Source organism: Cibotium barometz, chromosome 36 (assembly GCF_041138505.1).
Source record: "Cibotium barometz isolate CiBa-2024 chromosome 36, ASM4113850v1, whole genome shotgun sequence".
Classification (NCBI taxonomy): domain Eukaryota; kingdom Viridiplantae; phylum Streptophyta; class Polypodiopsida; order Cyatheales; family Cibotiaceae; genus Cibotium; species Cibotium barometz.
The window spans coordinates 27773587-27784903 of record NC_141081.1 but is presented as its reverse complement, the minus strand read 5'-3'; the positions used below and the strand labels follow the sequence as shown (position 1 = coordinate 27784903).

Here is an 11317-nt window from a genome sequence, read left to right as displayed (position 1 = left end):
TTGAAATGAGCAGTAATTTAAAAAAACAATTGGGCAAACCAGAAATGAGAAAAATAAAAAATGCATTACAGCATGTGGTGTAGAAATTGTGCTCTGGTGTTGTTTTTGAGTGCCACAAAAGCCTCTAACTCGCTTTTTGAGTGTTGCCACCCTTTTTTAAAGAGTGCCCCATGTAACCGGGGTTGGGTGTGTGAGTAGTGTATATAAAACCGATGTTTCTTGCCATTTTTTAAATAAAAGCGACGATTTTTCCCCCCCTTCTTAAATTAATTAAGAGACGGCGTATTCACACGACGGGCGGCATGTCTGAGAGCTCTTGCAACTCCTGGCAAGGCTGTGCCGGACGGCCCCTTCTGCATGCCTGCGTCTGCTTGACCGGGCGCTCCGCAGGTGCTTCAACCTGCGCATGTGATGCGAGGCAGAAACAGCTTATTAGCAGAAACTCAAGCTCACGTGAAATGCTTGTCGCATAGTTCTGCCAGGAGTGTTCAAGTTCTCATAAGCAAACACCCACAATCATCCTTTGCTGAGCCTGACCTTGCAGCTTGTTTTTCGCTCTTGCGTTGCTGCACGAGTACCAAATCTCTGGTTTCTGGCCAGTTTGTCCATGATCATATCATCAGATCCGGGCATGACAACACATCATTAGCAGGTACCCTCATTCTCCAATTATACTTGAAATGTGGTGCTTTTAAGGATGCCATACATTGGTTTGGCAAAATGCATGAAAGGGATGTCCTCTCATGGAACCTCATCATCGGAGCATGTGCACAACACGGTCAATGCCTTGCAGCGCTCCAACATTTCGAACACATGCAGCGCGATGGCATTGCCGCTGATAAAGTCACATACATCCATGTGCTTTCAGCTTGCACAACCTTAGACAAGGGCATGTTGGTGTACGCCAGCATCAGAGTGAGGGGCTTTGAGTCTGATACGATCGTGGGTACTGCCCTTGTCACCATGTTTGGTCGACACCGAAGCCTTGACAATGCACAGGCAGTGTTCAACAACATTGTGCTGCGCAATGTTGTGTCATGGAATGCAATGCTCTCAGCATTTGCTCAAAATGGGCAGGGCTCAAGGGCCTCATACCTCTTCAATCAAATGCAGCAGGAAGGAGTGCCACCTGACAAGATCACTTTTCTCAATGTTTTCACTGCATACGCTAGTCAGCAGGCATGTGTAGGTGAGTGCAAGAAGGTGCATGCTCAATCCGTTTGTGGTGATTTTATATCTGATAATGTCATGGTAACAGCTCTGGTCTACATGTATGGTAAGTGTGGTTACTTGAATGATGCAAGGACGATGTTCAACAGAATGGATGGGAGGAAGGTAGTCTCATGGAATGCTATGATCACACTGTATGCCCAGCAAGGGCATCCTGATGAAGCCTTTCACATCTTTAATCAGATGCAACTAGAAGGGGTGATGCCAGACAATGTTACCTTCATTAGCCTTCTAGATGCATGTGCTGACCAAACAGATTTAGCTCAAGGGAAGAGGCTATATCTCATGATACTTCACAGTAATCTTGCATTTGATGTTGTTTTGGTAACTTCCCTTGTTAATGCGTATGGGAAATGTGGAAACCTTCATGATGCACGAGTTTTATTTGATAAGATGCCGAACCGGAACGAGGTATCATGGAATGCAATGATTGCAGCATATGCTCAGTATGGCCATGGGAGGGAAGCCCTTCAACTCTTCAATCAGATGCAAGGTGAAGGATTGATTCCCAACAAACTCACTTTCATAGAAGTCTTTTCTGCATGTGCTAGCCAGGTCACCCTAGCAAAAGGCAAGATAATGCACAGCTATGTCATGCACAGTGGATTTGAAATGGATGATGTTGTTGTAAATACCCTTATCAGCATGTATGGAAAGTGTGGTAGTGTCAAGGATGCACAAAAGGTGTTTGACAAACTACATGGCTACAAGACGAGCTCATGGAATGCATTGATTGCAGCTTATGCGCAACACGGCAATGGGAAACAGGCAGTTCAACTGTTTGGAAAGATGATTCATCAAGGTGTTATCGCAGATGACATCACTTTCGTCAGCATCCTTGCAGCATGTAGCCATGGTGGTCTTTTGGATGAAGGCCATCACTACTTTGTCTCCATGCAGCAAGAACATTCGGTGACACCAACTGCGGAGCATTATGACTGCATGATTGACCTATTGTGCCGGGCTGGTTTATTGGAGCATGCAGCATACTTGATCAACAAGATGCCATGTAAGCCTACTATTATATCATGGACAAGCTTGCTTTGTGCCTGCAGAAACTGGGTTGATGAGTGACGTGGATATGCTACCAGTGCTCAGGATCCAGAAACCATTGCTCCATACATAAATCTATCAAATATAGATCAAATAGCATTCAAGGATGGATGGTGACATTCACAAGCTTCTTGTGCCACCACTTTCGCCACAGGGGGTGCAAACACTTGTCTTGGGAGTGCTTTGGTGCTGATGATGCTTAGTGCATCACGCTGTCCTATGAGACCACCTCTCTGGTTAAGCTCCTAGATACCATGGCTACATCATTGCTGAGCATCTTGACTCATCAGCATCTATACGGATGGCTGGCCACACAGGTGAAGGGGTCTCCAGCTGAGTCCGTCAATCAGATTCCTATAAAAGAAGGCCATCCACTGCTTATCTGCTACCAAGCTGGCTTTTTATTTATTAGGGGTGTGATGGCTGTTTTCCGCCACATGCAGCTATAAGGTAATCCCATAATGAGCCTTGCACTTTTTTCAGCAATGTTACGGATTTAGATAATTCCGTGTTTTGGTTTCTGCAGATGTGATGCTTGATGTTTCTGAACATAGCCTTGGCAAAAGGGCTGAATTACTCTCCAATACCTTCCTATATGCTCTTCCCATGGAAGAGTCCAAGGTGTGGAAGATTGAGGGCAAGTAAGTATTTTGCTTCTGTCCATCTGTTGTGGATTGAACTTCAAAAATAATATATATACACACATATTTATACACACACAGACACATATATTTATATATATGTATTTATTTATTTCCTAAGAAAATTTTCTAGAAAACTAATTACTTAAATAAATAATTGCGCATTGACAGCCTCTGCAATTTCACTTCACTGCAAGGTCTTTCACCATATCACATGTGTGCAAACGGTAATAAAAATAGGCCTAATTTACGAGTTTTTGTGAATGGAAATATCATCTCAGGTAATAACACACACTTGTTCTATAAGTTTAGTACATTTGGCTAATGAAAAATACATCCTGTGTAACTGTAAACACTGTTAGTAGACCCATTAAAATACCATTTTCATTTTGCAATCAGGTGATATTAAACATTTTCTTGCCAGGTGAGCTACCCACTTTCAATGGCTGTGGGAGAAGGCTTAGGCTACCAAGGCCAACACAGTCATTTGAGCTGGTTCACTATGATTCCAAGTAAGCAATAAGATAGTCACTGTAGTTCCAGGAGCATAGGCGGTGGGGGGTTTCCTAGAGCTCAAGAGGTAAGCCCCAGGGCGGTTTAGGGCCCCCCTCCAAATGCCAGAGCTGCTAACGACATATTCAGTTGCTTGCAATTTGGGTTCTTAACAGTATTCAACATGTCTTGAACAGAACCGCGCGTGGGGGGGCGGGGGGCTGGGGGAGTTTAAGTACAAGGACGATATCTACAATTTCGATGAAACAATGGCTAGATTGTTGCTCGTGTATGGTCATTGCCATAGGTGGTGATTTTTAGATGTGACATTTGTTGTGTAATGCCATGGTAGGCTGATTCCTATCCATGGAGAGAGACTAAATTTTGTAATTAGTATTTTTTGCCTATCATTTGAATGATATGGTTTAGGTCGTCTAGGAATGTGTGCTGAATTCCCTATCTACTCAATAATTTGGTAGCGAAAATCACACTAAGGGTAGAGCAACTCACTTGGGGCCTCATATCACAATATCCTAGAGGAGTTACATTCTAACGTAAGGATCAGATACAATGAGAGAACTGAAATGCAATGAGCCACGCTCGGCTAGGCCCTAACCCTAACCATGGATTAGCTCATCCCCTTAATGTTGGTTATCCTAAATCTTGATTGTGAGACCCCTACCCCTCTATGTACTTAATAATCTGGCAGAGAAAATCACATGAAGGGTAGAGCAAATCACTTACAGCCTCATATCACAATATTTTGACGCTTGGCTATTCCATTAGCTGCTCTCTTCAATATGATTTGAACAATCCTACGTAAGAAAATGTCAACTATTCCTCCAAGTGCTTTCACTTCATAAGCTCAACAAGATGTTCTAGCTCCTTAATTATTAAGGCAACTTCTATTACCTTTTTCTTGACTATCGATCTTAGACTACTTATCCCAAGTTTCTCGTTCTAAATTACAATTTGGTCTCATTTTGGAAAGTACGTGCAATCTTGAGTCCACCTTACCACCCATTGTCGAGTATTTGATCCTTTTTCTACTCAGTTTCATAGGCTTGGCCTAGCCCTGTCTAATCCCAGCGGTTTAGCCTTCCACCTGACCACCAGACCTATTAAGCCGGTGTGAACTCACACACCCATAGTTGAAATTGTATGTTAACTCACGCACACCACTTATTGGAGTTCACATACACTCTCCTCTGAAAACATTCCTTTTATAAAAACATATCATCACATAAATCTTTTCACAGAACATACATGAATTTGTATGTTGAATCACATAACACAAGATAACAAATTAGTGTCATGTCATCAACACATATCTCCTTTGCACAATGATTGTGATTCTTAGCAAGATAGCACGTATTGCCAAGCATGCTTTTACAAACAAACCACACATATGCATCACATGAATATAGTGTCCAAACAATAATTTCAAGTTGAACAATAATTTCAAGATATGGATTCGAGCAACATGCATCATACTCACATCTGAAGCAGGGTAAACAGGGTAAACCATCACAAGCTCGATGAGACATCACAGCTCTCCAAACGATACTTAGAGTAAGTTGAGTTTTCTCCAATCACATACATATCCTTGCAAGGTATTATGGTTTTTTCTAACTTCTAGGGGTCATACCCAAATTTCCTTAGGACATTATGACTCCTTAGTCAAATGCTCATTCATCACAGCTTTAAGGTAGTCTTTCAAATACAATGGGCTTTCTAAGGCCAACTACACCATTTCTCTTATTTGAATTACATCATCTTAATGTTTACGGTCTCTAAGAGTCTGATGGCCTTAATTTGGTGCACCTCTATGCATATTAGACTAATAGTCTTGTTTTTTTATATGAACTTTCGGATGGTCTCTTTGTCTTTAAATAACTTGCTCTAATTTCTATTTAAGTCTTCACTTGTCTAAGAACTTATTCGCCTATGTTCCTTGAAACTTGAGAACCATATTGAGTCTCACCAAAGTCTTGCTAGACCTTAATCCTATTTCTCCTTTAGCTCTCTCTATTTTTATGATAGAATAGCTCCACTCCTAATTTAGTCTAATTTAGTTATCTCTAATCGATTGGCTTCTCTCCTAGCGTTTGGCTATTTCCTTTACTTTTTTCTAGAGAGAGAAAATGTGAAGTTGGCGGGGTTGAGATTATTTTTATTTGCATGGATAGGATGGATAAATGGTTTTAGCCATAAAACTGATTTGCAACCTCTTTTGTTGATTTTTGGGGGATATAGCCTCTAGAAAGCAATTTGAGGGTTTTTTTCACAATCCATACAACATGTCCATACATTCTGAACACATCCGTGGAATGATGATGTGGCAGTCTATACAGTGTTGATGCTCATGTTACTCATGGTCGTACTATGTGAGAGAGAGAGAGAGAGAGAGAGAGAGAGAGAGAGAGAGGGTTTACTTCCTTGTGTGTGTGTGTGTGTGTGTGTGTGTGAAAAATGGCCTTATCCACTTATTTTTACTTTAAATGCTACTTGTAATATTTTAATAATTTGCTTTCACACTTTGTGTGCATCAAGGCTTCAATAATAATGTTTCCCCTAGTATTACATGGATTGGGTCCATCACTTCTTGGACGCCCACACTTTTAAAAAGCCCTTAATTTTTTATAAGTGTAAAATGCTAATAAATGCTTGTATTTGGTAAATTTTGGAAATGGTGACATCACCACCTCTCTCTTTGAAACAATTATTCTCAGTTGTAAGAGGAGTCATATAGTCCAACTTTTGTACAATGGAGAAATCCAAGACTATCAAGTCTTACAGAGTGCAAAAGTCCTCAACTTCCACAAAACATTGGATAGAGGATTGATCACATTGTGAGTGACCAAAACAAAATCGTATCTCCAAAAAATAGAGCCATCCCCCCTTCAAAATAAATCTAGAATTCCATAATGTCAATCCATAATAAACAACATAATGGTCATGTTGAAACTAGCCAATGGAGAATCTCTCTCCAGAAGGAGATTCATAAGAAACAAGAATCCATACATGCATAAAGAAAATCCATAGAAATCTTCGTTCTTTGCTATTTACTCATTTATATCAATAAACCATAAATTAGTTACGGCACAAGAGCCAATTTCCAACCAATGAGAAAAAATATAAATGCAAATGTGTCTCTAATAATTGTGCACATGGCCTAGAATCCTCACAAACACCATGTGTACATGTGTGTGGTAAAAAAAAGTATCATATAATGATCGTTTCCACATCCGACGCTTCTCCTACATTTAATATCGACTCCTTCGAAATCCTCATCAAAGTACAAAAAAATCCACTCCTCACCGAAGTACATAAATATCAACTCCTTTGGGAATCCTCACCGAAGTACCACAAAAAGATCCACAAGCCTCACCCAAGGATCTCCACCGGGCTCTTCTCGAGATCCAGCCATGTCTTTGGTTGCACATATGCGTCCCACCTACATGCTCCATATGCATGCTCAAGATAACTTTTCATTCCTTTTGACTCACACGTGAGTTCCACCTATATCCTCCATACGCATGCCCATGATTTGTATCAATAATCCAACCATGTTCTAGATCTCCTGCCTAGAGTCTAGAGACATGAGTCCCACCCATATGCTCCATACACATGCCCAAGGTTTCTATCCATTATCCTACCATGTTCTAGATCTCCAACAATATACCCGATAAGCCACAGGGCCACCTTGCCATAGATAAGATCATGGATACCATGTATATATATATATATATTTCCCTTGGATGATCCAATGTAATATATCCATCATGAGAAAACTATATAGAAGCCATCATACGAGGCTTTTAAATCATTAATGCTTTCTTGAAACACATTCAAGAAAACATAACACTTTCTCCTTGCAAAGATAGAAGAGTAAGGTATCCACAAAACCAATGCAACAATCTTGCAAACATAACAAATATTACAAAGATAGGAGAGTAAGATATCCACAAACATAACAAATATTACAAAGATACAAGAGTAAGTTATCCACAAAACCCAATGGGTGATGGTCACCGAGGGAGCTCGGTGAAGGGAGCTTTGGAGGGATCTTTTCTTGATTACCCTCTCTCTCTAAAATCTTTGTAATATTTGTTATGTTTGTAACAATCTTGCAAACATAGCAAATATTACAAAGATAAAAGAGTAAGTTATCCACAAACCCCAATGGGGGATGGTCACCGATGGAGCTCGGTGGACGAAGCTTTGGAGGGAGATTTTCTTGGCTACCCTCTCTCTCTCGAACACTCTCTCTAACTATTCCCATCACCATCTCCACCCCACACCAGCCCAACTTCCACCACCAACCTTGCTCCTCTCTTTCTCTCTCTATCTATTACCATCTTCTCTTCCTCTTCTCTCTCTCTCCAACCATCTCACATTTCGTCGTTGCTTCTCTCTCCCTCTCTCTCCCTTGTCTCTCCTCTCTCTCCAACCATCTCACATTTCTCTGTTGCTTCTCTCTCTCCCTTGTCTCTCCTCTCTCATCTTACTCTCTCTCTCTCTCTCTCTCTCTCTCTCTCTACATATATATTTATATGTGTGTGTGTGTGTGTACATATACATATACACATACATATACATACACACACACACACACACACATATATATCTTTCTCCTTGCTCACTCTCTCTATCTACCCTCTCTCTCTCTCTCTCTCTCTCTCTCTCTATCTTTGCTCTCTCTCTCTCTCTCTCTCTCTCTCTCTCTCTCCTTATCTTTGCTGACTCTTTCTATCATCCCCCTCTCTCTCCTTATCTTTGCTCACTCTTTCTATCATCCCCCTCTCTCTCTTTATCTTCTCATTGCTCACTCTCTGTTTCCTCCCTCCTCCTTGTCTCTATGACCCTTAATCCTCTTTCCTCGTCTATTTCATTATAGCCTCATTGTCTCTCCCTTCCCAACTCATTTTTTCTAATCCTTCTTATCATTCATTTCTCAACACAATATACTTAACTCATTTTTTACGTCCAGATCCTTCGAGTCTACAAACTTAACACTACCTTATTTATCCACACAATACAGAAACATTGTTGAGCATAAACATTTTTGAAATTGTCAATCATATCTTATTGAAAAACCTCAACATGCATTTCTCTCGTCCTTTGTCTCCCTTTTCATATGTAAAGTCATGACATAATCATAAACAATTGTTAAGCCGAATCACTTGAATATTCGTAAACAAATATGTTTATTGCACTACAATGACACCGTACTCAAGACAGTTCGGGATCAATATAAACAATATTTATGCCCAATTTGTGTGCTACTACAGCACAATCTCCACATCCTGCATAAAGATCTACTATCATTTGTTCTTCCTTTGGATGATGCTTCAACATGCCATCCCAAAAGTCATATCCACATCAACATCCACCTGCAAAGGAAACATTTCTCTAAATTTTATATAATATGCAACACATAATTTGGAGAACTTATATGTTTATATCATACCTCGCCATGCTGTCCCATATGGATGTCTTCCCCAGTGCATCGTGGTGCAAGGATCAATAATATAATGAGGTGAGAAAGGTTGTGCATGGTTTATTCTAACTATGCTTATGAAGGTAGAGCGACGAGGGTATATATTTACACAAGAGTATGAGATGATTTATTGTAATAGAAAGTGATGTTCAATGGCAACCTTCTATAAGAATCATAAGCACCTCTATGGTTAGTGTTGCTTACCTCTTGTCCAAACGCCTTTCCAATCTGTGTTGTACACTGCACATTCAAGAGGGTGTTCAATACATAGCCACATTGCTCGGCCCATGCTATCATGGTTCAGTTGAAACATAGTACCAATAACAATAAGAGAGCCAATGTGCTTGTATTGACACCTTTAATATTAAAGGTCTGGTTTGCCTCTTTCACACGATTTGTAACCTATCAAAAAGATATACTAGCTTCTTTGGAAACTCTTGGTTTCAAATTGCACGGCCTATCTTGAAAGTATCTCCCAACAAATGCTCTCACCTTTGGAAAATCATGTCCTGCTACACCATGTTGAGAAGAGTTACATAGTAATTGTCATTACATAATATAAAAGACACACATTTACAGTCCTTACATATGTATTCACAATTGATTAGTACACATGTCGCGTCGAGGATTTTATAACAGTAGAGAAACTAGCACTTTGATGTTGCAAAACAGGCTCGGAACACCGAGGACTATTGTAGAGGGCATATGATGAGACACTCCTACAAAGCATACATTTTGTAAGTTCATGCACTACACATATACATTACATTATTATTAGTATTTAGTAAAAGCATACCTAGCAAATTCATTTGGATTGGTGTCAAAACACCTAGGTTAGGTGGATTATTATGTCGTAATGGTGCATTTGGCGCTTCACCTCTTGCCAAGCTTATCTAGATTCATAACGTATTCATCTATGTTAGTATTTCAACTATGTAATAATCAAACCCCTCACCTCTTTCCAAGTATCTATGGATCCATGACTAAATCATGTACGTTAGTATCCAAACTATTTAATAATAAAACTAACCAATCACAAGTAAAAGAGTGCCTTGCCTGTGTTGCTGTGCATGATCCACTTCGTGAACTTTTGGGGTTGCCTCGATCCTTCGAGTGTTATCCTCGGAACCACTTTCATCATACTATGATGCATAGACATCAGAGTCATCTTCTTCTCCTCGTGCCTCTTCTTATTTCTCTTCCTATTTGTGTCATCCTTCTTTGGCATTTTTGTCCCTTCATCATCATTCTCTTTATCTTCATCAGTCCCCTTGACCTTCCATAAGCCCTTTGACCTTGTCTTGTGAAGATGTGATTAGTCACGTAGAATTCGAGTCTTCATAATATAAATCACTATTCGAAAAGATATAAGATACAGTATTAAAAATGATGTAAAATATTTAATTATATAGTACATATCATCTTGGATTGTTTTGATTTACAAGTCCGAGTGTACATCTCCTTCTCACTCTTGGAAAATTTTCCATTTGTAAAGTCAAGGAATAATGGGTATCTCTTATATATCCCTGCATCCCAAAGTTCTTGAAGTTACTGCTGTGTATACATTGTGCTCTCATGTCGTGGATCGCACCACTCATTTATAACGGCAAGCACAGATCCAATATACTTCTCAGCATGAAACTTACAAATCCATCTACATATAATTGTTTTCGTTCAAATTATGAATATTAGAGCACAATAAAATAGTAAGTAGTCTTTCTAGAATATTACACACCTAAACATAGTATGTTTAGTAGCTTTTATGACAGTAGGATTTGCAACTACCATGCCTTGTTTCTTCAGAGACCCCATCGTTTCCTCAAACAGCTTCCCAAAATATAATCTCTTGAGATCAACAAGGTCCTCTTGAAATATATCTGAAAAATATATTTGTACTTATTTGTTATTTTTGCAAGGACTACCACACCTTGTGCTCTAATCTCGTACCATATGACTTCTCTTCATAGCCAATCTTTGAATAAACTTGCATTTGTTGTGTTTCCATTGAAACTGTTATTAATACAAAATATAATGCTTTGTATATATCAAGAAAATAGGAAAAATAATTATTACTTACTCTTTGGGATTTGTAAGTCCTCAAGCCTTTGCGAATTTCCATCAATCAAAACATCTAAATCATTGCATTCTAGTCATTTGGCAATGAGCTATATGCTAAGCTATATAACATATCCTTCGTCAAACAATCTGGTTTCTCATCCCAATTTACTTACACTAGTCGACTGTAGCACACAACACCAAAATCAAACCATAACATTATATCGTTGCTTACCAAAAAGATAAAGTGGAAAGAGTGTATGCTTTCTTACTCCAAAGAAGCCTTCTCCTTGTGTAGGGTTTGCAATCACGACCAGCAGTCTAGTAGCATGCCTCCACTTTC

The 11317-nt window shown here is 39.5% G+C and overlaps 1 protein-coding gene across 2 annotated transcripts; it reads left to right on the top strand.

The window, feature by feature from the left end:
- The first annotated feature begins 279 nt into the window (after positions 1 to 279).
- Positions 280 to 3853, top strand: LOC147617721 (pentatricopeptide repeat-containing protein DOT4, chloroplastic-like). 2 transcript variants are annotated; one of them, XM_086775970.1, is made up of 3 exons: positions 280 to 2733; positions 2810 to 2924; positions 3324 to 3853. In XM_086775970.1, the coding sequence occupies exon 1, from the start codon at positions 412 to 414 to the stop codon at positions 2302 to 2304; it is 1893 nt and encodes a 630-aa protein (XP_086632096.1). In that variant the 5' UTR covers positions 280 to 411; the 3' UTR covers positions 2305 to 2733; positions 2810 to 2924; positions 3324 to 3853. The 2 variants fall into 2 exon arrangements, with proteins under 2 accessions (XP_086632096.1, XP_086632097.1); XM_086775971.1 differs by having other exon boundaries at positions 286 to 2733; positions 3349 to 3853.
- The last annotated feature ends 7464 nt before the right edge of the window (positions 3854 to 11317 follow it).

Bases quoted from the DNA above. Each gene is read 5' to 3' on its own strand.
- LOC147617721 (XM_086775970.1), top strand. From the start codon at position 412: ATGCGAGGCAGAAACAGCTTATTAGCAGAAACTCAAGCTCACGTGAAA.